This window comes from Clavelina lepadiformis, chromosome 2 (assembly GCF_947623445.1).
Source record: "Clavelina lepadiformis chromosome 2, kaClaLepa1.1, whole genome shotgun sequence".
NCBI lineage: Eukaryota > Metazoa > Chordata > Ascidiacea > Aplousobranchia > Clavelinidae > Clavelina > Clavelina lepadiformis.
The window spans coordinates 20,126,771-20,153,906 of NC_135241.1; the positions used below are offsets into that span (position 1 = coordinate 20,126,771).

Genomic DNA, 27,136 nt, shown 5'->3' on the forward strand with positions numbered 1-27,136 from the left:
CATTAAAGAAATTTTCTCCTTTTAGCCACAAATAAGTTATCATACAGCAGTAGCCGAATCTGAGAAATAACGTCTAGGCCTAGAGACGAGACACAACAACAAACATATGGGCATATTCGATATGTTTTCCCGTTGATCTTTACAAAACGACACTTTTAGTCACTTGAATGATAATAATACCCCCGACCAAACGCTAAAAACAACAGATAAAATAATTAACAGATAAAACATTTTATTTGAAAGAAAAACTGCAGCACGGAAAACCCAGAGCTAACAGTTTAATTTAACGTGATCAAAATAAACAAGGAAGTACATAAGCGGCTGACGCAACATAAATACGACATCAACAAAGCTCGAGTATTATTTTTCAGCATCACCTAGCGGGACTTAAATACGCTTAAATGTATAAAAACAAAAGTATAATTTTTAAAAGATCTGGCGGCTCCTTTCTGGAAAATTAAAAAGGCATCATATGTAATAAAATGTAAGAATTTTTCTCGTTTGCAACGTAGATACTGATTTGTTAATATGGTTTTAAATGCAAGGCGCATAAAATGTTTTTGTTTCATACGAGACTTTGAAGTTAACAGCTTAAATAACAAATAGTATAGCTATTTTAATTTTAGCTCCTTTTAGCAAACATCTTCAATAATTTATGCCAAGTCATGTGCTAATACGTAAAAAAGTTATTGGTAAGTTACTGTTAACCTAAATCTAACCCTAACCCAAAAGTAGGCTATGTTGTACTCACAGTCAGTATTTACAGTACTTGAACGCTATTAAAATATATAATGCTATAACGCAGCCCTCGTCCTGCAATAACAGCACGTAAAATCGCAGCCATTTAGATTTTGCAAAGAAAAAACCGTACAGAAGATAAATGATAAGACAAAAGTACTCCTTATGAGATAAACGAAGCGAAGTGACGAATTTCGCAACTCAGCTTTAAGTGTTTATTTTCAAATATAAAAGAGAAAATCGTCCAGAACAGGGTTTCTCAACCAGGTCGCATGGTCCCTGGGGTGCCATGGAGGCGTTGTCTGCCAGGCGCGACCAGAGGCTTCAGTAGTGAGCTATAGTGTAGTAGTAGGGGGAGACGAGGCAAAGCGAGACGCAGGGCATACCGGGATACTTCAATTTCTCACGATTTTGTGCATGCTGTGCAAAATTAGTGGCGCGAAGACTGCAGCACACGCAGTAGTAAAGTAAAAGTGCATTGCAATCAACATTCAACATTTTTGTTGATGAGCAGTGACCACGGATTTTGAGGGTTACAGGCTACCAGCCATGACAGGTGGAGAACCACTGGTCCAGGATAACATATAAGCTTTGATCAAAGTTCAGATAAGAAAACAAAAAGTGACAACTTTCAAGTTCAAAAAAGCTTAAAGTAGGTTATAAGTGGTTGAGATTGTGTTCTTTTTCTGAGAATGACTTGTATTTATAACGGGATTCTTGGAAAGACAACTTTACTGATTTGAACGGTCGTATTCCGCCGTGCGTCACAGTTGAGCAAATGAGCATTCGTGTTCCTATACCGTCTTCGACCATATAGGACTGAGACACTTCAAGGTACTATCGGCCTACTTGGTTTTAAATACCATAGAATCTTAACCTATCCGCAGATATGGTACCGTTCCTCGATTTTGCACGTCCTACACGTCCCTACAGTTTTCGACCAAAAGACACCCGAAATTCGCGTATACTGTTCTTGTGCCAGGGCTTGCTTTTTATTTCCAGGGGAAAATTTGTGTTTTCAATTTTTTGTGGGAATAATTTCGGTTTCATCAGAATCTAACGCTTTCTTCGCTTTCCTCCCTTCCTTGCCTTCTTACTCCTCCTGCGTTTAGGACTTTTTCTGCGTCTATTGGCGCGTTTGGGTGAGCGTCTTCTGCGTACGCGACGACCACGTCTGCGTCCCTTGCGACCCTTACGTCCCTTGCGTCCCTTCTTTTTGCCTTTGCTTTTCTTTCCCTTCTTGGACTTCTTCTTCTTTCCTTTCTTGCTCTTCTTTCCCTTTCGGCGGCGGCGGCGGGAACGACGGCCCTTACGGCCACCGGCCTTTCTTCGTCGCCTGCGTTTTTTGGCCTTGAGGCCACGCCCTTTGCCTGTGAGCTTAAATCTTCCGCCTTTGTTTTTGTAAATGAGTCCAGATCGGAGCATTCGCTTTAAGGCACGCCCAGTAGCGCGTACACAGTTGCCCTTCTTAACGCTATTGTGAGCGCAGATATGTCGGATAATTGCTTTCCTGGAGGAGCCACTCTTTGACTTTAAACTGATGATGGCCCTTTTCACCATCACATTGTAGGCCGCATGTTTTCCTCCGCGGCGTCCTGATGGCTCTGGGACAGCAACACTCTCCTCCGAGGTAGCAGGCGTCATATCTGGTGAATCCGTCATATCTTCACTACTTTACCAATAAAGTAACTACTAATTGGAGAACCGCCATTGGCCCAATATATATAATACTATTTTGGACTTCGTCGAAACGATATTTTTATTATTTTTTTTGTGAAGTCACACTATAAAATTATGTCGTCACAAGAAAACCGTTTTCGTTGCAATTTTTTGGTTCAGTTTTAATTAAACAACTTTTTCATGATTAAATTTTTTGGAGCGACAAATAAACCAACATAGACACTATTAAATTGCTTTTAAATATTAAATTGAAAAAGGAGTAGGCCTAATGGCAATTAAACCAAATAATTTAGTTGGTAACTTTCAGATTTCAATCGGAACTTGTCCTCAATGTAAAACAAATGAATTTGTGACGTCACAAGAGAATCCAACACCTGAAATCAAACAAATTTTGGTAATTTTTACTGTTTCGGCAGGTAAATGTGTAGCGTGCGTAAATTGGAAATATTAATGTAAGTCTGTGAGTATACTCAGTCACTTCCAGATTTCTCATTTAATGCAAATAAGAAGCTTGTAGATGCAATTAAATGATATCTACCGCAGGTTAATTACGTTTACCAACTAACACCAAGTGTTGTTTTGAGTTTCAAAATGTTCATGATTATGTTGTGCTTTGTATATACAAGGTTTCAATGTAAATTGCAAGATATGGAAATGACTCTCAGCACTGCCAAACAAGGAAATGTAGGCTCGACGGATGTACCCAACGTCTGGAAATATCGTCTTTCACCAATTCTGTCAATGTTACAGTAATCTTGGTGACACCTTAACCGTTGACGTCTAAATGAACACCGCGCCACACAGACAGGTGTAATTAATAATTTAGAATGTATTGGTAGCAGCGACTGTAGCGCCACCGTAGTAACGATCATTTAAAAATGGCGCGAATCGTACAAGCAAAAAACACCGAAGCGACGCGTGTGATCAACGCATTGAGAAAACTTGAAATCAAACTGAAACGAAGCGGATATTTTAAAAATTAATCTATACAGCCTTGAGACGCGTCATCTCATCGGATTCGCATGAAGGCATAAAACAGAAATATACAAATATGTAATCGATTTAAAATACGACAAAATAATGCAGCGAAATTCCACGCGAAATCAAAGTGATTTTGACGGAGTGAAAAAAATGTTGTTTTTAAACTTCATTGCTAAGGTAAGCTGTGACGTCACAATGCACATGATTCCACAATGACCCCACGATAGGACGACAGCCAAGGCCAAGAAAAATGGACACACTAGTACACCGATTCGACTAAAAGATCAAAGTTGTAAAAATTAAAAAGTCGCAATGTTTCCTTTGAAAGATCTGCCTTGTATGAGTAAATGCGTAAAACCGCTAGATAGACATTTTACCATACAGATGAAAGGTGGAGCGCTATGAACAAAAAGTGGGATCCAAACCTAAACTATTTGGCGTAAAAAAGGTGAATTTTGCTCTGTTTTTGCTAAACAATGATCGATATTGCAACGCAAAGCACGCGACACGGTAAGAAGCCAAAAAAGCATTCGTCAGTGAACAAATAAAATGCGAAAAGGTGGAAAGGCGCTGGAATTCTTGGCATTAGAGCGAGTTGATATGAGAAAGGTTAGAAAAAGAAAACATTTCATAGGTTTTGCATTTTAACGACTCAACCAGATACCGCTTAAACTAGTAGGCCGGTCGCATCATGATTAGACACCGTGATTTAAAAATGTTCAAACATATCTAATATAGCGATTTTAAGAAATTACTACTCCAGGATTTAAAAGTTGCATAAAAATAAAATGGAAAAAGACAACTTTGATTGTTTTCAACGATAGATTTCTAAAAAAAATATCTACGGAAATGGTAAAAGTTGGCAAACTATGCCAAAAAACAAAATGGCACATTTGAACGCGCTGAGCACTATACGAGGGGCTTAACTAGCAAGTGACATGCTAAACCCTTACGCTCAAGATAAAAAGCAAAAACCAACCAAAACAACAACGCGAAAAATCGGCGGGAAATACTGTCACGTCATACAAGAGAGGTCAAGTAAGTTCGAACTGTCCGAAGTAGAAGTACCAGATGCGCCCGGAACAACAGAAATAGCATCAGTACCAAACTACCGTGGCGAAGCTACTGGCCAGACCAGCTGGGTGTCGCCCTACGTCATTAGAGGGTTAGTAACGTCTTTAAAAACCGGTAGATCGTCGAGTTTTGCGTGGAAGTGGAGGAGTGTCTTTTCGATCTTCGGAAGTAAAGACGCTGCAGGGAACATTTTTGAGTTTTTTCCGCACAAGCTCGACGTCTTTAGCTAATGACGACATCGAATTTCCATCGGCGACGTCAGGTTTCCGTTGGGTTCCGGTTGGTGACGTCACGGAAGGAACTTTGTTAGACAATTGATCTAAAACGAAAATTGCAACATCGCAATCAATTACGAAAGCTCACGCTATTACGACGCCATAAGCAACAATTGTGCTGTAATAATTGGATGTGCATTTGTGTTCGATTGTGTTCATTTCAATAACAATTGAACAAGGCCTGATTGAGATTGACAAAATCCATGCGATTAAACATGCCGTTAATTACTACGGGCAAATTCAAATGTTCAATTACTTCTGCACTCTCCACTGCAAGTCAAGACCGACCTTGGAGAACCTCAGCATAAGACGGTAAATGCTGGCTGCCTTCGTTCTGAAATCAAAATAGGTTTTTGAAAACATTTCTATCAACGCTGGAAAAAATGACTTCAACGTGGGGTTATCACTGGATTAGAGTTTCCCAATCAGAGGTACAAGCAGTTCTGCCAGGTAACTTTTTATAACCGGCAAAGTCCTTGAAAAAAAAAACGAAACCTACAAAACTGTCGACAGTGACAGCCAGTGAAACCGGACGCATGAGCTGGCGCACGGGAGTGAAACTTCCAATTATAATTAATTAATAACAAAATGTGACCGGTGGTTCATTTGATTTTGACGACAGACACAGGCACTTAATCCGAGTTTTGTGGTGACTCTACTCGTCGCGATAGGTTTTACTTATGTTTACAAAACTTATTGTTGAAAAGACTGAATGAATTGAATGGAAAGAATTTTCTTTTTGAAATACAATTAGCTATTTCACTCTTTAAAAATTTAAAATTTAATGAGCGCTAGAAAACTCTAAACATTTTTTAAGCACGAAAAAAGTCAAAAACCACTGCAATAAAGCTGGACAATCAAGATACAAAACATAATTTCTAAACTGCTTGCTTGAATACAGCCAGAAAACAAATTTTATCCAAAACTATAAATTATAAACTAAACTCTTAAAATTATTCGAAGACTTTGGAATTGTCGAGAAGATTTTATATTTAACCTGCTACCTCATGCATGATGGGCTTATCACTGTGTAACTATATCGATGTGTTCCCGGCCAGAACGGAAAGAAGTTATGAAGTAGTAATCCCAAATACTGACGTGAGCGTGTGTTTTGAAATATAAGTCTGAACGCGTACCTCCATTTTCTCAAGTTCTTCACGAAGCTGACGATTTTCCTCGGCCAGTCGCTTCCGATCCGATTCATTTTCTTGGGTTATTTGCTGAAGTTTAACAAAATTGTCAGGGGCTTACTGTGCCATGAGTAATATGGTTTAACAAGCCATGAATATTAAGACCAACTTACCATTAGTTTTGTTAGTTGCGTTTGCAGATTAACAGATATTTCCATGAGCTTTTTAATCGGAACGGCGTCGGTCCTGGCCAGCAGGTCAATGCCGGACGTCGGTCTCGATTTGGAACTTTCACTCGTGTTGTCTTCGGGTACAGCAAGCGCATTCGGCGTTTCAAATTGAAATTTGTCGGTGATTTTTGCCGGGCTATTCAGGCCAGCTCCGTTTTCTACTGTCTCTTCAAGCTGTGGCTGATCTACTGCTTCGTAGAACTGCTCGCCCTCACAACTGTCGGGTTCGTCCAGCGCCTGGCCGCCTTGTGATTTATGCACCGGGGATTCTTCACCGTCAGATGGCGTGGTTGAAATCGTCTCGCTGCGCGGGATTTCTGATATAGAATTTAGTGTTTCTGATCTTGAGACTTGTGCCGGTGACGGGGAGCGTTCCTCTTGAGATGAGGGATGGGAAACTGGATCCGCCCACCTTTCGGAAGGACTGGTGACACCACTGTCGCTATGGTAACCAGTTTCTAGAACTTCAGCAGAGAGCCGGTTTGAACTCTGATTCCTTTCGGAAACGGAGCGAAGCTTGACAATGGTGTTCTCGGGAGTGACACAGTCGTTTAGCAAGCCGGTGATTTTATCCACTGGAATTATCAAAAACACAATCTCGAAAACTGATAACAAGATATTCCTTAAACAAAAAGCTTCGTCGTCTTGTGAAGACTCACCGCATAACAAGGTGTGCAATACGATGGTCTTTGGATCAACTTCATCATCAACGGACGACATCTCGAGGACCATTTCAAGATCGCCTTCCTCTATGCCAGACATTTTGGCAAGGATGCTGTGTTTCCTGGAGAGCGCATTTCGGATGACCTGGGAAAGAAGAGCTTGCCATCATTGCTGATCCACAGCCATGACGAGAACCACGACATCATTGAACTTACTTCCTGACTACTCTGGAATTTTTCCAACAAAACGCGATTCTGTTCAATGTCCGGTGGGAGTTCGGGTGAAAGCTGCAAGAGACAATGAAAACCATCAGCACAACCAAGAACACATGTTTGACGCGATAAAACCACTCGTAATTTATCAAGAAGGGTTCTCATAAGGCTGTTGTGATACTTACAGGCAATTGCTCACTGGCAACAACATCTGGATGACTGGCGAGCACTTCTCCCGCTAATTTCTTCTCAGGACTAAACAAAAACATAAAAGTTACCGGGCATGCTTACAGGTGTGCGAGGTACAGCATGTTTGTTCCACCATCATATCGTCAGAGCAATGTAGGTATGATTTTAACTGTAAATTCTAACATAAGAAAATTGTATTTGTGCTAGAAATAAGGTTGAAAGTGTTGTGGGATGTCCGTCTTCACAAGTAAGGATTCGATCCGGCCTTTTTACAATGGTAATGATAAATACCAGTCATGCATATATGGCCATTCACTAAATTTCTGTCATGTACGCCGGCATACCCACAGATTTGTAAAACTTACTTATCGTGTTAGATAGATATGGTAAGTGCGTTGTTAACAATCTACCTTGGTTCTGGGTTATCATCGTATCTTGAGGAGTTCGGAATCGAGAATCCTTTCCTACGGTCATGTGACGCAACAGCGGCGACCTGTATCGTGGCACCATAAAGATTTATTAAAAGACCGTCGTCTTTAACGGAGATATTAGCATCCGAAAATCAAGCCATGAATTACAACCTTTGAGGTCTCCTGTATATACTGCATCCACTGTTTTAGAACAGTCGTGGAGGTTGCGACGAATTCGTACATTTGTGGACCAGTTTCAGATGTTGTCATGACGAAGAAAGCCCGCTTGTCTGCAAATACGGAATACACTTACGGTTACTCGAAAGATTCACCACAGGATGAGAGGCTTATATATCAAATCTTAACCAACAACTACGACCAAGCTACAATTAACAATGAATCATAAACTTTAACAGGAATTCATCTTAAAAAAAAATAGGCGGGCTACCTGTGGCCACGGATCGAACGATGAGTTTTTCCATGGCGATGAATGGAACGTGTGTGGCGCCTGACGTTTTGTCAGCCGATGTACCATGACATTTGAGGACGTATTTTTCGTCCTGTTTCTGCAGGAGTACCATGATGTCATCATACAAAATGCAGTGAAGTGCTGGCGATGATGCAAGCAAAATTAATTCAAGTTAAGTTTTACTGATAATATTGTTATTAGTATCGTAGGTTTTCAGATGTCAAACTGGTCTTTACGTTTCAACCCACTCACCTAGCTCCTTTCGCTTGTCCATCTGTCCGATTCGCCAAGTTAATGGTCCGTGGTGAACGATAGGGTAACAGGTCAAATCAATGTTCTACAATTAATAAAACCAACAATAAGACATAGTAACAACTACCGCCATCGGACTCCGGTCTAATTGCATTGAAAACGTAAAAATCCCGCAAATATTTGGCGATTATTGTTGAAGTAGTGACATCCATTTTACTCGATTCAAACATTTCCAGTCTTTCAATTAACATGCCAATTATTTTTGCTTTGGGCTACCTTGTATGCCTTTACGATGTCACTGGAATTGCCAGATTTCAACAGCGGTGATCTGTCCAAATTTTGTTGAAGTTCTTTAATTTTCTGCAGAAATTTAGAAAGAAATAAAATACAAAATTTCACGTATACTGACCACACCAGTGACCAGGTTTTCTTTTAAGGTTTGACTTTGGCGACCGCCACTTTTGAAGATTAACTGCTATTGTTTCGCATTAGTTGCCGAAGTATAAACAACAAACATTAAGAGGCCATTGCAGAAATTTAAAACGCCGTTCCAGTCTCCAAAAACACCTTAAAACACTGCCAGTGACAACATCGCAATGACCATCCCAGCATATAATTTAAGAGACGGGCAAACCTGTTTGTCCTCTGCCTCTTTCACTGTTTGATTGACAAACGCAAGAATATCTCGGCATCGGTCGCAAGCTTGTCTCAACTTCCCACATTCTTCGTCTTGTTTTTCTAAAAAAAACAGTAATTAATTAACAATGCAACAACGAAAGTGACGGTGATTTGAAGTAGGCAAAGACTTCAGCATTATTTAAGCATATCACTGTAAACTTACTTTTGTTTGTGTTTTTAATGAGATTTTCAAGCAGGAGGGGGTATTTAGTGAGTCGTTGGAACTCCATCGGAATAAAATCCTTGAGATGGAGTTTACGACAAATAGGGTATCTTTGGGCTTCCTGCGATGACATAAACATACGCGTCAATCAAGAAAAAAAGAAAACAACTCATCGGAGACCAGAATCGCAACATTATGACAACAGATTTCCTAAAGCATCAAACCTGCATGAACTGGCTGAATTTTGCTTCTTTCTTTGATTTTTCCTTTATGAGACTCAAAACTGTCGACTGGTTTCCACAATAAATTGCACATTCGGTTTTGAACGTGTTTCCAGCCTCGCCGGCAAACTGTAAATTGCCACGCAACGTCGCTTAACAACAGTCGTTATACAACCTTCACTCAAAGTGATATGACAGCGCATGTACTCGTAAAACTTATGGAATTTCACCACCAAGTACAGTACCAGAATGCAATTATAAGTAGAATAAAGTCATGCTTTACCCGGTCCAATAAAATATCTCCGATATGCTTCACTACGTGGCCATCCCGTTCCTTTGCCTCCTGAAGATCTTTATTCAACTCCCGATGCAGCTTCAGGATCTCAAAAAGGTTGGGAAAAGCCTGGTTCAACTCCTCCTTAGTGAGCATGTTTTCAATATGCAAAGGCTCATAGAACACCTAAGCATAAGCAAATGAAACTGTCAGCATACACCAGATTGATGATGTTTGTATGACTTGCTGCGATGTGCTTAACAAAAGGTGTATTGTGTTCATGTATGGGACGTAGCATTGTAGCCATATCGTTGCATTTACAACCTTTTGAACACACCTTCTCAAGAATCCTCAAATCTCTGACATGATGCTGCTCGGTGTATATCAACTCGTTTATTACTTCCTGCCGTTTTCTTTCCTTGGTGTCTATGGAACGTATGGTTGCCCGTGGCACCAGGTCAGACCAATGCTGCTCCGAAGCATCAACGTTGATCTGGACATGAAAAAAAAATTCAGATAAAATTGGAGATGTTTAAACCAAGACAACAATGTGAACCTTTAATACATGTGATAATTAAGGGATTTTTAAGCAGACTATTTATGCACTAATAAAGGTAAATAAATGTGTATAGAGTATAGACTATTTGAAATCAAAGTTTAACAATCAGCAAAACACACTTTACTTGCCCTAGTGGCAACCAGACCAAAATCTTTTAAGTCAATCATTACCTAATATAACTCTTAAGTAATACTGTATACCAAAATTATTTAAGAAATTAATAAGTGACTACCAGATTATCAAAACTAGCAAAAAAAGCTGGTACAATCATTAGCGTGTTTTTCAATACCTCTGGATCACTGGTCAGGCCGACAAGATCTACAGCACTTCGCTGGTCTTCAGGAAGAGCAAGAGATTGAATGGAGTCGGTGCTTGATAAGACTGAATGACGAGATGTCTGTTCCTGATGATCATAAGACGCACTAAAAAACAAGGATTTTGCATTTCACTGCATTTCAGCTTCTGTGCAACAGCATTTGGTTTCCAAAAAAAGCCGAAATATTCATGGATAATTAAATCATCACGAAACAATCCAAACAGATAATAGGTTTATCTATGCATACTATAAGTCAAAAATAGATCCTGCATTTTATAGCTTAGATGGCTACAGCTGGTATAACTTCCAAGTTAATGGGAGAATAAAAATTTCCCATACTTAGATTGGATCGCTTGTTCAACTTTATTTTTTTCTGGATCACTGTGACTCTTGTGAGAACCTGAATTACGTTTCTCCTCCTCGCGATGCCGTCGGAAACTTCCCGATCGACTTCTTAGTCTAAAGAAGTTTAGTTTCGGTAGGACCAAAAATTACGGTAAGTAAAAAAAACTTTCATTCCACATGAAACTGTAACACCTACTACACCTTGACTAATCATCTCTTTACCCTATAAAATCATTAATACTGTGAAAATGAAAGACTCGGTACGTGGAGAATATTGTAGGTCTACAATTAGCCTCTAAAGCCTTGTCTTACTTTCTTGGTCCTTCTACAGACAAGGAACCATCGTCTGAACCATTTTCATTGCTTTCTTCCTGGAGGGTTTTTGCTGGATATTCAGCATCATGGATGACTGGTTCATGAATTTGTGGGGGAGGTTGGATGGTAACTGAAATATGAACAAGGATTGATTCAATATTCCACGAAGACAAAATTATTCCGAGGAGAAAAAATACAAAGAATTAAAAAAGGATTAACCGGCTGTGGTATGCTTTTAATCGATGATGCAATTTCACTACCTGTCATGGTATTGCATTAAGTTGTGAACATCAAATGTACAAAAATTGCTACATATTCACAAATTAGGAAATCATCACTAAACCTTCCACGTTTAAAATCATCAGGCAAAATAGTTATGATCAAATCAATGGGCCATTCAATATGGTTAGTATACTGCCAAAGCAAATTATTAATTAAGCATAGTAGTTATTTTCAAAATTGCTTTACAGGTAACGTTAGTATATAGCTAACAACGTTTTTAAACTTTTGTTGGTATACTGTGTATGAAACTCACTGATTTAACATGCAAAATCGACATCATATGGCTCTACAGGCAGACAATATCGTGTTTAGACCTACCATCTACTGGACGAGTAAAAATGACAATAGCATGTTTTTATTATGTATAGTCTTTCTAGATCCATTGGTATTGACAAATATAGTCTACAGAAATTGATAAACAGGATTGACACAAGAGAGCGGAGCACGTCAGCCCTGTATATTTAGACCATGCATATTTAATAGCTCATTCGGCAAAGAGCACAATCACTCTGCGTAGCCCATCCTAACACTGCACACAATCACGCAGCAGCAGCGGTAAACATCAGCCAACAACACAATGAACGACTACGAATGCGCCACCTGTTTGTGACCAGTCTTTGGAAAGCATGTCATCGGATGGCAGGCTGTTTGGACGACTGGTTCTGAGGCCCTCTTGTGGAGGAAAATTTGTTTTTTCGTCATTTTTCAGGTGAGGAGTCACAAACTCATCAGTTTCAGAAAAGAAATTAGAGTGATTTCTGAGGTTATCAGCAGAGGCAGAAGGGGGAACTTTAATTGGTTTTAAAGGTGTCGACGAATTTTCCCATATTGTCTGTTGCACGCGACCCTTATCGCGTTTACTCTCCCTGTCTTTGCGATCATGATGGGAACGAGGCTTGTCGACTGTGATATTAACATTCAGATTTTATGCACCACCAACAAAGGAAACCACAGCAAGCTTTTTAAGCAAGACTATATAAATCTTGTTGCCGCAAAGGCTGGTATTTTGTTCTCCAGTTATGTCTATCTAGTGTCCCATGCTTTAAGAAGAGCCATGCTATGTCTAAAGCTATGGTTAATGTTGTGAAGTAAACTCAAAAGTTAGTCATGTTATGGTTTAATTTAAGCATAGGACCCAGGAGCTATAATTTATTCGCGCAAAACTACTTGTAAAGTATTGGCATCTTAAGATATACCCAGACACACATTTTATGGGCAACTCTGAACAACTGAGATCACTGATTTTAAACATTTTCACATATTGCGTAACTAAAGCAAATTTTAAATGAGCCGGATATGTTTCATACAACACGCAAATATCTTTAGGTACAAACGTTTCAGACTTTAAATGAAAGATTGTAAGGAAACCACTGTTTTGCGCAATCTACAAAAAAATGTATCTTATTATTATCTCACTTGAATTTACATCCCGAGGAGCTTTTTTCTTGAAATTGAACAATCCACTGGATCTTTTATCTTTTGAATCGTCCAGTATTGACTCCATACTGCCAGAGATTCTAGTTCGATTTAAGTTGTTCTGTGGTTGCTGTATAACCAAAATAAACATAAAATATAGACAAATTAAGTCAATTAATGAATTACTGCCATAACGAACAGTAAAAAAATGAAACGTTTAGAGGTGGGATGATTCAGTCAGCGAGTTATTTTGTTACCTTGGTTGGTCGTAAAATTGAATACATTCTTGATGTGATTTTGGTTTTACGCTTGCTGCCATACTGACCAAGGAAAGCGTGCAGTGCTTCAGTAATGATGTTCCTATTAAGCACAAAATGCAAAATTTAGCAAAGAACTTGAGACTTCTTGAATGCAATCTGATAAATTGACCTAACATGCAAAAGACACTAGATGTTAAAAACTTACAACTTCTTTTGCTCAATATCATCAGCGGCACTTGATTGCCTGTAAAGGTTAAGACCTAAATCACTTCATGTGTGAAACAAAAACCCACAACAATAGCTAACTAACAAAGCCAAGGTTAACATTTTCATAAAGATGCATTCTATTATACGTTAGAGCAGTAGCACATACGTTAATTCGTTCAATGTCGGTGTAATAACTTCATCCACAATTCTAACTTCTTGTTGTGAGTCCAGATTGTCATTTGTGGGAAGTTTTTCATCCCCTATTAAATTCCCTAAACCCAGTTCCCGCTTCTCACGGTATTTGCTAAGCTGATTGCGTATCTGTTGAACATTTGATGACGTCAATAAAAATGCAACCATTTGATTGAAGGTTACATGCTTAAAACTTGAGCTCTGATCTTAGCAGTCAAGATTTTGCGTATTTAGCAAACAGGCAAGAATTTAACATAGCACAACTGTATAACAATTGGCGAGTTGACAAACCACAGATCATACCTCCTTATTGCACACTTGAACTGCTGGATCAAACAAGCCACGAAGTGTCTCTTCAGGGTTATTTTTTGCACCAATTACTCCCTCTGTGTAAAGGAATTAGCATGTTATGGAAAATAACAATATTTTAGCAAATTATAGAATACTCATGCACCTTTTGCAACGAGAAAAGCAGTGAACATTATCGAAAGTAAATGCAGAGACAAACACTTACGAATGCTGCGAACGATTGGTTCATCAACATCAACTTTTAGAGGCTAAATACAAAATAATGCAGGTGAATTTTTCCGACCAGTGATAAAGATTAAGCTATTAGTAACGATTATTGTAATATTTAGCAGCTCCATGAACGTGACTGAACACATACAGCGCTGGATGCAAGGTAGGTTTTGAAAATAGCTTCAGCTTGCTTTGTCATTTCCTTAGCACTTGACAATTGGCGATAAGATTCAACAGCCAGTGATAATAGCTGCAATTGTAAATGACAATCTGTAAATGAACTTTGAAAATAAACATTTTTTATACATACTGCTTTAAGATCCACAATCCAAAATCCAAACTTACAAAGTTGGCCGATTCTCGAGAACTGATTAGATAATTGAAGAAGACAGCAAGATGAGCCGGTCGTTGACGAAGTTTATCCAAGTCATTGAATGGGCCATGATTCTGAAACTAATAAACAAGAAATTATCAAAAATTAATAAAATATAAAAAAGTATTTGCAGCAATCGTTTCCTATCTAAACAAGTGTTTCATTTCCTTTCGTTAGCATTAAGATTTATCACTGCACATAAACTATAGATTTAACACAGTTGCAAAGTGAAGAAAAAAAGCTAACGCCTCAACAATGTCATCAACTCTCATTAGTCATTAATAACAGCCAACACATCTTACGGTGGTGCAAGTGGACACAATATCGTCTTCTTCAAAGTTCATTATTTCTTTATTTTGTTGTGGCGTTAACGGCCCGCCATCCTCTTGTGTGGCCTTAAGATTTATACAAACAATAAGTATAAGCTTCACTAAACTTCTGAATTGTATATTGCTGCATGATCAAAGCAAGCACCTTTATTAATAGTTATGTGTATACACAAACATCACAAATAAAAATCAATAACTGAATGTACAGCTATAAAAGAAAGTGGGTAGCCTGATGTTTTAAAGTTTTAATTGTTTTAAACAAATTTAATCAAATGTTAACATCATAACTCAAATAGCAACTCCTAAATAAAAAACAGCAATAGATCAAGAACATACGTCTTGACACATAAAGGGGTTGTTTGGCTGAAACTCGTTCAGTATGTCCATAGTGGTTTGTTCTTCGGCTGATATCACATTTGCAGGTGCATCAGATTGAAGATTAATATCGTTCATAGTCTGCGATCTCCGTGATCGAATCGAGTCATTGTTGGACCTCTGGAGATGAAGATGCTGCAGTTAAGTATTTGCAAACGTTGCCTGACAATAAGTCATCTCTTGAAATTGCACTACTCTTAAACCAAGAAAAGGTTAAATTACAACAAGAATACAAGGTACTGTGAAAATGAATGGGATGCAAGAGTAAGTCACATAAGAAATTATCATTGAAGTGGTTAAAGTAACCTTTATGATCATGTCCAATATTGTGTGTTTTCCAGGGAGGAGTTAGATAAAGTCGGACAGTACAAAAGAAAGAGCCCATTTAGTAAACAAACCTATCAAAAATGCTACATCACACAACACAAAGTGATGTTTACCGAAGCACATACTTGTGACAATACGTAAGAGTAATAAATGGCTTTATATTTCACCAATTGAAAAACGTCTCATGTTTTTTACTAATTATTAACTGGGCAACCCTGCCAGTTCACGTACATTTTCTACAACCCCGAAATGTTTTCGCTAAAGGACACTACTACACACCGCATTAATGGTGAACGGTGTGCTGCTTGCCTGTTGGCTTAACCACACTGATTAACATTTTACTGTAAATAACCATGATAAGAAAATTGTAATGTCGCAATCAGCTAAAAGTGTACACAGGGCTAGCATAACAAGATAGCAAGGCTTAAACAACAACATAAATATCAGAAATATCCTGTACCCAAAAATAACTAGGGATTTAGGCTGTACACCGTATGCAGGGAAACAACTTCCCTTACAATTCGCATTGTTGAGACTTAACAATACAGGAAGTGGCTTGCTGTGTAAAATTCATCAACTTAACAAAGCTGACATGAAGGCGTTAAGGTTTCTAAAACGAAACGACCCCGAATGATCTAAACAAAGTAAAACTAAAAGTATCAATATGCAAATTGCAAGACCTATGAAACCTTACAGCATACGCCTAACATTGAAGGAAGTATATGCTACGACAGTAGAAATTTGCATGTTTTCACATTCTCAGCAAAAAACCCACATGCAATTGCCAACACACATTTTTCCACGAAGCAACAGATTCCTTCCCGAGCAAAAAATAGCATTAGCGTAGCGTCGTATTTGCTGTAAATGGGTGCGTTTTTACCACAATGAAATTGATCAGATTCTATTAATATGTAAGCCAAATTGCGTCATGTTACAAGGAAAATGTGTATACATGACGTAAGCGTAGTTAAGTCGTTAATTTATCGTGACAAGAGCAGTGGACTCATGGGTGTGCTGTTTAAAATGGCTATAGCACTCCACTCACACAAGTACGTAATAATATTAATCGGATGACGTTTTAATGTCAGTATAAAGTCGGTCTATTCTCTTCCAACAAAAAGAGAAACATCTCCAGTGTAAGACCATCGCTTGCTTGCTACGCGCGTCTGAGTTTGTTTGCCATCGGGGAGAAGGCTGACACTGAAGCTAATACCGCCCAAATGACAAATAAAAAAAGTCCAACGTTACCATTTTTACAGCAGGTTTAATTTAGCGGCGGACAAAACATTCAGCACAGTTCAAATACGAAATGTTATAAAAGACGACTCGCAGACAAATCAAGGCTGGACGCAAAAAATTTATTTTCAAATGTAAAACGCAATGACCTCGTTAAACATCTACACTGTAGATGTAGATTGGCGATAGATAGATAGGTGCTGTAGATTCTACAGCAACAAAGATAATAAATGTAACAGTCCTGCATTTATCAACTGATCCTACCAACCCAAATAAACCTTGAATGACAACAAGCGAAACGGCAAACCACCCTGTGGTATTTCCGTAAGCACTGACGCAATACACTATCGCTCGCTTGAAAACAAAGAGACAATTTTTGCAAATTGAAATCACTGCTGTCATTAGCGCTTGCCTTTAACAAAGTTTGCTACTGACCTGCTGTCTAGTATTCACGACAATATATCCAGCATTTAACACTATCAGTCTACCACTCGCTAATATGGTGTGTCTGCTTTGCCATAACGATTAGACCGGTTTTCGGTGACGCCAATTCAACCTGAAGAAAGAGATTTTTGAAACGAGTGACATTACTCACTATGATTATGAGTATTCTGCTTAGTACTCTAACAGCATTTGCGGAATTGCCTCACAATACAGCACTATGCTGTGCTTTTTCTTATTGTGTGTCTTATGAGGTGTTCCGGTAATTTTTTTTTCGTAAAATTATCAGATAACAGTATTGTTAGATGCTAAATAGCGAAAGCAAACAAGCAACCGTTACCAAATTCAAAAAGTTAATGCTGACAATTCAGGTTCCTTAACGCGCTGCTAAAGTTGTTTCCAATACAATGAACTGCGGCAACTGCCTACCTGCAGAAGAACAACGAAGGCCATAACCCGCCAATTCGAGGCGAAACACTCGTTAATACCACTGTTAGTCATTATTTATTACTCCCTTAACAAAAAACAGTGGCTCTAGGGATTTGAATCAAATCCTATTATAAAACCACACGGTAGTCGGCAAGTAATTCTCATACACAATAATAGAGGTGGGAATACAAGTTACGCTCATCCACAACTTTGCGGAAACAAATCTCCGGGTTGGACAAAAACCTGTCACTATTTTACTGGAAAACGTCGAACCATCGAAACACTGTTTCTCGTTTCTAAAGTTACCACACATTAAACTTAACCGAACCCGAAAGCTAAATTTAGCTACAATTTAAACATTAGTAACGATACTCAACTTTTTTCATGACCTAACCGCCTATGTTTCACGACGGTTGCCTGACCAACTTCCAGTTAAATGGTCACTTCCTTGCTAAAAGCTGCTGGCACCTCAACTAATTACTTCGTCCAACGCCCGAGACTCGCACAGCTAACAGTGCAAAAGGTTTCCATAATCGTTGCTGTGTCTGATGATTTAATAATTCGTGAGTAGTGCTGACTGTGCAAACTTAAAAGGAAGGTTCTGTTAGATAACATACCCCCCGCACTCGCCTGCACCCCCTACACATTTCCACGAATAGCACAAACATACCTTGGGCTTGGTCCTCGGCGATCGGTTGAGCAAAAGCATGGGCATAATATTTCCTATCCACTGACAGACCGACTAACATAGCTTAGAAACCATTAACATAACTCGCATGCACCATACAAAGATTGAATTTTTTCGTGCCAATGCGAAGTAATAGAGTTGTTTCATTAGAGACAAAATCTTCAGTGGTACGTTCCCAGTCAGCGGTTGTCGTGTAGTTGGCGTTTTTCGAGGTGCCATAACCGTTCGAGACAAAAGCAAACAGTGGTATGGAAAGTTCATGAAACATTAAGTTATGTAAATAGGTTGGAAAAGATGAACGCACGATAGCTGGTGGGTGTGTCCTGGTACAATGTAATCGCCAGTACATTGGGAAATCATTTCTATGTTCAGGATAAGGATTGATCTACTTTTATTTGAAAACAAACATAGAAACGGGATCACCGTCTGCCCAACAAAGCCATGATGTGTAGACGTGGCTTCAGATCAGCAAACTTGTTAGGCCACGAAGTTTTAACGACAGATTGGGATTGGGCTGAAACGTTCTTAGTGCATGCTTAGACTGGTGAATGGCTAGTCAGTGACTTGCATATTACGCATGGGGACATTTGGGGACATTTTCAGCCATGTTAATATACTCAAACTCAACATTCGTATTGCAGCCTAAAATAGCACTTTTACTTGCAATTTCTTTTCTGGAGGTATGAGGTTAGGAACACAAACGTTGAAACGAAACCAATTTCAAGGGAAGCAACGTGGAACAGATGACGTAATATAATCTCGGATGGAATATTTCACTTTGGACCTTTGGTGAAACAAATCACTGTTGGCGCTGCTGCTACCCTTTTGACGCAGCACTTTCTACTCTCATTTCTTTCTCGATGCCGGGACTTTTCAGTGACTACATCAAGCTGTTTTCAACATTTGTACCCACAATTATTGCCTGTATTATCCCGCAATGATTATCATCATTGTCCGTGAGTTGAAAATCAAGAAAGAGCTCCTAAATGTTAGCGCTACGCAACGCTTAGTTCTACAAGGAAACACCTGATAATAATAATCAATCTCACATGCCGCTTCGTTCTTATCACGATAAATACGAAACAAAACTCTTGAATTCAACACTTTAACAGTATTGTCGTTTGGCGTCAATTAACGATCAAAATCAACTTTTCACGTTCTGGCTTACCATCTGGGCCGTTGACAAATAGCATAACATAAAATTTAGAATAAGCATGCTTGGAAATACTTAGTAAAAGTTTTAGAGACTCAAACCATTCTGGGTCGTCGCGTGAGTCGTGAGGTAATGGGGGGGAATTTAACCACAGGCGAATGAATGACTGACCTCAATTCAACAAAGTAAACTTGAACAATTCTCACATTGGTTGTCATACAAATTACAAGCTGGCATTGTACCGACCACTGAGCACAGAGGGACCTGACTGCTTGGCCAGCATCATGCTAGTGAACAATGGACACCGAGGTTAGTACTTTGGGGCACACAAAAGCTTGCCAAGCTTTGGGTGAGTAAATTCACGTCTGCCAAACTCTTCAATCATAAACGTTTTGTACAAGTGCTTCCTGTATTTGGACAGCGACACTATTTATAAATAAACCTTTTGCTATAATAACAATATATTACCGTTAAAAGGCGTTTCACTGTCGCTTGTGAATGATGAAAGTTACATTAGTACAAACATAAAAGACCCTGGTATTTAAATGGGGAAAGCACTTCAGTTATTATGAATTACAACAAAGAAGGGGCGATTATCGGCCGAAGAAATAAAATGCACCCCTTCCTTACAACGTTTATGGCCAACACGCGAGCGACACTTTGAGAGTTTTAGCAAGAATTGTGTGGTGATACGAAACACGAACTGGTGATACTTGGAAACGGAGTGCAATTGTTAATGCAATATACAACGCATATGCATAACACGAATACGGCTGCATTCCGTTTAGCGGGAATATTCGGTGACGTTATTGAAATAGATGTAAAACTAACCATTCGACATGCATGCTAGTGTGACACTGGTATTAAAATGAAACCTAACCTGTGTCAATCGTATATATACCGACCTATACATAATCATATTTACGTAATGTGTGGCGAAAATAATTGTTTAATGCTGACGCAAGAGATGCAAAGCCTATTTGGAGTAAAAATCACGTGACAAACGATGGCCGCAGCGCTGCAAGTGCACTCGAGACAATGGCCCAATTTCATTTAGGAGCAAAAAGCAGATACGGCCTGGGAAGCAAGCGGGTGCCGCACAAAACGTGGGAAAAACACCGGGAGGAAACTGAATTGATCGAGTATTTGGCAAGAGATGAACGGGGAAGATTTGAACAATGCTTCCGTATTTCTCATTCTATTAAGTAGTTTCAATTTCGACATGTAAACGAGTGGCATACCTTGAGCCGGATTGCTGCTGACCGCTGTCTAGTAAGACCTGGCTTCTTCCGCGGCAACGCAGGTGTGCTCGACTGAATTGGGGAGTCTGACACCGCAGCTGATGACGAAACTGTTACGTCATCAGTCGAACTGCACGGTGACGTTGTTGATCCAGTTGAACTATCCAAAGCTGCCGGGGACCGATTGAGGGGGTACATTCCAGCCGTTGGGGCTTCGGTTTGAGGAAAGCTCGAGACCCTTCGCACGTTGGTGATGTTTAAACCGGTGACCTCAGCAGGCGATGACGTCACTGGTGATGTTTCAAAGCGACTTACAGAAGTAGGGAGAGGAAAAGGTGGAGGGTCTTCAGCCAACCAGGCTTGGGTGGGTGAGATGGGGGTAGATTGGCTTGTATAATCCATACTCATACCTCGGGGTGAGTGCGAATTAGAAGCTCCAAAGAAGTTGGATTGACCGACGACATCTGTTGAGTCTGACTCCGGTACTGAGGTCTCCAAAGGCGGCATACTTCTCCTGTTTAACTTCTTCCGCAAGGAGAAGAAAGTGTTCCCTTTTAATGTTTTCTGGCGTAATCGTGGTGATGGTAATGACGTAGTCATGACGTGATTAACATCGTCGTTGCTCTTCGATCTTCTGGTTACCGACGGGCTGGAATGCGCGGGTGACGTAGTGGGGTCATTAGACGAAGTTGAACGTGGCACAGGAGGTGCTAAACGGCGATGGGGTAACATGGGCGGTTTCTTTTGCGGCGCATCTGAGTGTGATTCTTCATAGAGCTGGGGCTCCAAAGTTTCGTACATATTACCTCTACCATTAAGCAAAGACTGCATCACCTTAATTTTTTAGGATTTTTCTAAGCGCGAGTTGCCAGAACATTCTGAAATAGAAACATATTATGGACGTCTTGTGCGTTTTTTTTTCTAAATAAGGTCATTTCGTTTTTTTTTTTAAATCTAAAACAAGGTTCCCATGGAAATGACGACCGCCGCAACCTATCACATTTACCACGTGACGACTGCCTCCAAAAATACGTAATCTGTAAAAACAATGTCACAAAACGTATAACAGCAACAAAACGACAAGAACTATTTGTGGAATTTGGCTTATGTTCCAGTGCAGAACATGATACTATGATTGTACAATGACGTAATATACCAAAAACCGCTGCTGATAAAAACAGCGCCAAATATGAAATAACGGGACCTGTTTCACTACGTCAAACGCCAAACAATACTGTATTACCGAGAAAACGAATAGGCGTAGGTTACTGTTACCAAAAACACATTGTTGACTGTTATGCTATTTTTATTAGAACCTTTACAGCCCTGGTTGGGCGACAGCAGGGTTTCACAGGGCGAATCATCACTTATCATTAACAAGCTACTAAACAAATCAGGGGATGTAGAGTTTAACCTGGTCTCCTTTGTTTACTCTTTTGCGACATCTAGACAACTTGAGCCATTCACTGCGTTATTACGTCACATGACTTTTCATTATATGCTGCAAAAGCGACCAGATAATGCGGAAATATACTCTGTGGTCTGTAAAATTTACAATCAAACACAGCAGTACAATTGCGTCAAAATTCAACTGAACTAACTCAAGGTAAATTTTGCAGAAATGCAACCATAAAACATACGAAAGTAGTTTCGAAACTAACTAGCAAAGAATTTTGTCTTTTTTCCTAGATGTTGCGTAATAGCAACAGAAACAAGTGCAGGACATGGTCCGGCGAAGTAGAAAAATTTTAAGGCTTCGTCGATTCCACTTGCACGCTAAGCGAAGGCTAAACGTTAACTTTCGGTTTATCGACAGTCATAGAATCTTAATTTAACAGTTTCTAACAATATTTAACTTAACCATCTGCATGTCTTTTCTTCTAATCAAACTAGCTATTTCGAACAATGTAGTCTGTGTACACTGCACAAATACACTCTACTGTATATGCACAGCGCTGCGACTGCTGCGTCACTCATACACTGGTAATCCTCATATTACGTTGAAATCATTCGCTTATATGTTTAACGCTTCCTGTACATAGGAGACAATACTAAGCGATGGATATGTGCAATTCTATCAAGCATTGGAAATATTTTGCCAATTTCGCTGAACGCGTCATCTAGTATTTGTAAGTCTGTGCTGAAAACTACGGAACGAACACAACTAAACTAGAATTAAAACATGTACTGCAGGATTGGGGTCAAATCTATACCAACCCGACTCAATTCACAACGGCCTGAGCACTATTACTGCGACACTTGTTTTGTTTCTTCGGCTTTAGGTCTAACTCGTCTTTTGTCTTTAGCGCAACCTTGATTTTCGGGTGTACGCGTTAATTGTCATTTGCCATACTCGTATGTTCTGTGAGAGTGCTGACTAACGTGCAGATCTTGATAAACTTACACGTTCAGGCCGACTTTGTAAACGTCGTAGTAGAGATGTTAACAAAGATAAGGCATTTGTGGAAAAGAAAACACTGACACAATATAGCTTGGCTCTCAACGCACGAAAACGTGCCTTAACTGTCGCCGCACCTGTCAAAAGATTTGATAAAATGAGTTGTGGATCACGTGAAGTACCGGTTAAATATTAACCCCTCTACTAGGGTAATGATTGGGGTTCCACGACAAACGGCAATAAATTTAAGCACTTCGGCTCGCATGGAAACAACGTCACTTACGCTACCTGCGATATTTATTTAATATTTTTAATTTTTGTTGCCATTTTAAGAACGCAACGTGAAAAAAATTACAATTAAGGTCCCGCTTGATGATGAAAGGGACAATTATAAGAATTTTAAACGGAAGCCAAGTGCTAAAACAGACAGACCTAAATCAAAGTTCTTAGAGTTATCTCATTATCTGTATGTATAACGGACGATGAATGTTTCTATAATATTTGGTGGTTAAGCAGTTATTCACAAAAAAGCGCTAATTACGACAATCGTGGAGTCAATTATGACTTTAAAATATATATTGCAGTACACCGCGCTAATATTTCAAGTATGAATAGAACGTGTCGTGTAAGAAATAGGTGTAGCTTTGACGTACAAAAGGGCATTAAAGAAATATCTTGCGATGATTAGGCCTAACCTAGCTTATAGTTGGCATGTATTTATGCTGGTAAAAGATAGATGCTAAGCTACAGCTCACCATGCCAGGCCTTGGCACTGGCGCTAGGTCTGGCCTCGTCCCGTAAGGTATTTGCAGTAAAAGCAAGAGTGTTTCATTAGCATATTTACAGTCACTTGTGACATTTCTATGATGAAATACACATCAACTGCAAATTGCAACTAAACGCCCACCAGCAAAGTCGTATTTTTTCCAAAACGCGTTAGCTGGCCTACCACAATACCATACTTGATTCAATGTCTGCCAACAAGCAAACTGATTTTACCTTGTGACAAAATCAACGCCGTCACCTGTGTCATAATTACCGGCAAATTTGCGATACATTTTTGGCAATAACTGCTTAACCAATTCATATTATTGATCCCATATGCTTACTGGCAACTCCTTTTTTATTTAAGGTCAACTACTCTTTGCACTTGCCCTACACTTCAAGTTTTTATAGTATAGCATTGTCACCAATGTCAACAGATCGAAATGATCCGGGCAATACAAAAATCCGTAAACAAACACCAATATTTTACGCTTAAAGTGAGGAGTCAGTGCAAGGACAAGCTGACCTTAAATCAAAGAAGTAGGACACCAGAAAAATAACTTTTCCATAATATAGACCTAGTACAGTAGTTAAGCAATTATTGCCAAAAAACTAATTATGACGAAAGTTTCGGAGGTTATGAAGTCAGAACTGGGAAAAAAACGGTGATTACTTGTAAGTGACGTTTATTGTCGGCATGGGAAGATCACAGCATAGGTGACAATACACGTACTGCTGAAGGTTTCGTGTAGTTACAGCAAAAACCGGTACAGGATTGGGCTATTGCCAACAGTCAAAACTGAACTCTGTGATCTGCAGCTTAGCTTCTACCTTTATCAATTCTTTTTGATTTAAGGTTAACTTGTTTTAGCGCAGTCCCCCACATTAAGTGGTAGCTGACTCCGACGTTGTTGTCAACCGTCAACTGCTTTACAACGATAGACATCACACTGACCATACGAAGCTTGATACTTTCGCTGCATTTGAAACCATTTTACTTAAATAAAACTAACCGCTTTCTACGATTTGTCAAGCGGCTCAAATGAGTGCTTCACGATATTTCCGATGACTTAAAGCTCGTTATATTTTACTACTTCATGTGCCTCTAGGTTGGCCTGAAGGCGGAATCTATACTCCTGGACACAATATGTAATAGCAGCGTTAGGACCGTTTTTAACTTGACACGAAGCGAGCAATTTTGTTAATTATTAAATAAAGAAAGTAACATATAAATAATCGAGACAACAACTGCAAGTACCGGTCCATAACGCCCGTCCCAGGCTGCATTCATTTTCTACTGAATATGCGCAATGAACAGGCGCACAGATGAAAGTTGACAGCGTTAATTATTATTAGTCATATGCTGTTCAAATATGCGACAGCAGCCATAAATCTGGGTTGAACGTACTTAAGAAAACTGAGCCTGAACTATATATTACCTTCGGTGTTTGTCATTCGCCCACGAGTGATCAAAACGCGGAGCAATAACTAAGTTACCAACACAATTTGTCACTGGACAAAAGCAAACAACCTGACAGCACACATGGATTTCACAGGTTGGTTATCTCTTCTTTTATTTTTCGTAGTCTAAAAACGATCACCTCAACAACGTCAAGTGGCTTGTGACATGACCACTTTCGAGGGGGTCTATCAAAATGCAGTGGACTATTCTTCTATGAACTTTTATCCAACTTTTGAGATAAACCACCTACAGCGCTCACAGTAGGTACCGAATACCTGCGGTAGATTAACCTGTATAGACAACCCTAACAAAGAGAAATGAAGGACCTATTGAAATGGCTTAGCAGTTAATATAGCCACATGACTGTTGCAGAAATTGGCTTGCATAACAACACCCAGCTAGACAGAGTGGCGAACAATCGCACAAGACATGTGGCAATACGTGATTGATGGTCAGAAAATGCCGGATGTGAATAAAATAGAATTCACGTCAGTTTTTCTTCAAGTTGGTGAAAAGAGACGCTTTATAATGCAACTCACACTGCTACTGCTGCTTATAAGGTAACAAGCTACACAGCAGCTAGTTATAACGAAGGTGCAACCAAAAATATCACGCTGAAGCGTAAACGCCGGCGTCATAATTGTACCGTATTAACTAGCATTCAAGGACATGGCGTTTACCTTTTTCTCTCGCTGCCTAACTACACAAGCTGATCTAAATCTGCGCTGCTGCTCTTTCCTCATCTTCAAATATGTGCATTCAGGTTGCTATTTCCAACCATGCAAAAGCTGCACTTGACTGTAAGCCAACACCAGCAAGATGAAACGAAGTGGATGGCTTGCACAACCGCATTGTGAAAGACTGACGTTTCCAGCAATTTTCAAAAAGCCACAAGATATAAAACCGCCGCAAATACGCCTCTGAGGCCATAAACAACCTAATGCATAACTTCTACAGTTGTGCCTTTCCCACACTGTTCAGGGTGGCCCACAAAACCCTCGGTGGTTTAATGGTGTTCATGAATTTATCTGCTGGAATGCCAAACAGTACAGTGTTCCAAATGAAGAAGAAAACAAACCACAATGAGCTCAAAATATGTTCGTTAAGGACACTACACAGCCCTGTTGTGTGACTGGAAGGCAAAAAACAGGAACCAGATAGTTTGGCTGATAACTTTCATCTTTGTTGCGTACATGCTGTGAAAGGTAATACAAGAATTCTGTCTTCCATGTAGTGTTTACCATATGCAACGAATGCAAAGCCGTTTTCACCGTGACTTTGGGTGTTTTTCATCTAACAAATCAAACTCCTAACTGCACAACTAAAATATCCAATTCCTCATTCCAGAAAGCTAACGCAGGTTTCATGCATTACGTTACTTAACTTTGCAATCAAACGCATCAATGTTCCTCGAAAAAATAATTAGCTCAGTGATGAAATTTTATAACCTTCAAGTTGAGGCCGTCTTTGCTTTTTCAATGATGTTGCTCAGATGTGTGTTTTGAAAACATTAAAACAATATGCCCATGTTTTTGCAATATTTGTGTACTGTGAGCGGCTGTACTTTTGTGTCTGTTCTGTGTGATTGCCTCCCTGTCAGCATTTCAGCATCAACACTGTGTAGACTCTGTAGAGCGTGAGTGACTGGTTATTCATTACTTACGTACATATTACATACTAATTTTTCGTAGTACACCTGAAGCGCAAGCTTATGTTTGCGAAAGCTCATGTAGAAAAATCAAAAATAAAGTTAACCTTCAGAGTGTCAATTGATATCTTGTTTTCATTTTGCTATATATATTACATGTGTACATCATTACTAAAAATTTTTAACTGGAAATAACGTGAGCATTAAAAAATTGGCAAAAA

At 39.4% G+C, this 27,136-nt stretch overlaps 2 protein-coding genes across 12 annotated transcripts in view; both read right to left on the minus strand.

The window, feature by feature from the left end:
- Positions 1-1,695: 1,695 nt before the first annotated feature.
- On the minus strand, positions 1,696-2,435 carry LOC143447041 (uncharacterized). Its single transcript, XM_076946962.1, has one exon. The coding sequence runs from the start codon at positions 2,398-2,400 to the stop codon at positions 1,795-1,797; it is 606 nt and encodes a 201-aa protein (XP_076803077.1). The 5' UTR covers positions 2,401-2,435; the 3' UTR covers positions 1,696-1,794.
- A 792-nt stretch (positions 2,436-3,227) lies between these two features.
- Positions 3,228-27,136, minus strand: part of LOC143445096 (rho guanine nucleotide exchange factor 11-like) — a 34,535-nt gene continuing 10,626 nt past the window's right edge. For 5 of the 11 annotated variants that reach the window (XM_076943949.1, XM_076943950.1, XM_076943948.1 and 2 more), the window contains 31 exons: positions 15,089-15,247; positions 14,726-14,818; positions 14,396-14,503; positions 14,199-14,300; positions 14,046-14,088; positions 13,835-13,917; positions 13,506-13,660; positions 13,338-13,376; positions 13,130-13,232; positions 12,873-13,002; positions 12,057-12,359; positions 11,172-11,304; positions 10,854-10,973; positions 10,488-10,620; positions 9,977-10,132; positions 9,649-9,825; positions 9,369-9,494; positions 9,145-9,265; positions 8,938-9,041; positions 8,580-8,663; positions 8,304-8,388; positions 8,031-8,192; positions 7,754-7,872; positions 7,583-7,665; positions 7,169-7,238; positions 6,987-7,058; positions 6,768-6,915; positions 6,052-6,683; positions 5,885-5,968; positions 5,037-5,082; positions 3,228-4,792 (listed from right to left, as the gene is read on the minus strand). In XM_076943949.1, the coding sequence (XP_076800064.1) occupies positions 4,578-4,792; positions 5,037-5,082; positions 5,885-5,968; positions 6,052-6,683; positions 6,768-6,915; positions 6,987-7,058; positions 7,169-7,238; positions 7,583-7,665; positions 7,754-7,872; positions 8,031-8,192; positions 8,304-8,388; positions 8,580-8,663; positions 8,938-9,041; positions 9,145-9,265; positions 9,369-9,494; positions 9,649-9,825; positions 9,977-10,132; positions 10,488-10,620; positions 10,854-10,973; positions 11,172-11,304; positions 12,057-12,359; positions 12,873-13,002; positions 13,130-13,232; positions 13,338-13,376; positions 13,506-13,660; positions 13,835-13,917; positions 14,046-14,088; positions 14,199-14,300; positions 14,396-14,503; positions 14,726-14,818; positions 15,089-15,247 (4,188 nt within the window). In that variant the 3' untranslated portion in view covers positions 3,228-4,577. Of the gene's footprint in view, positions 4,793-5,004; positions 5,083-5,884; positions 5,969-6,051; positions 6,684-6,767; positions 6,916-6,986; positions 7,059-7,168; positions 7,239-7,582; positions 7,666-7,753; positions 7,873-8,030; positions 8,193-8,303; positions 8,389-8,579; positions 8,664-8,937; positions 9,042-9,144; positions 9,266-9,368; positions 9,495-9,648; positions 9,826-9,976; positions 10,133-10,487; positions 10,621-10,853; positions 10,974-11,171; positions 11,305-12,056; positions 12,360-12,872; positions 13,003-13,129; positions 13,233-13,337; positions 13,377-13,505; positions 13,661-13,834; positions 13,918-14,045; positions 14,089-14,198; positions 14,301-14,395; positions 14,504-14,725; positions 14,819-15,088; positions 15,248-15,433; positions 15,574-18,230; positions 18,405-20,642; positions 21,536-27,136 lie in introns of those variants that run through there. The other 6 variants (XM_076943951.1, XM_076943957.1, XM_076943958.1 and 3 more) reach the window with 6 other exon arrangements.

Bases quoted from the DNA above. Each gene is read 5' to 3' on its own strand.
- LOC143447041 (XM_076946962.1), bottom strand. From the start codon at position 2,400: ATGACGGATTCACCAGATATGACGCCTGCTACCTCGGAGGAGAGTGTT.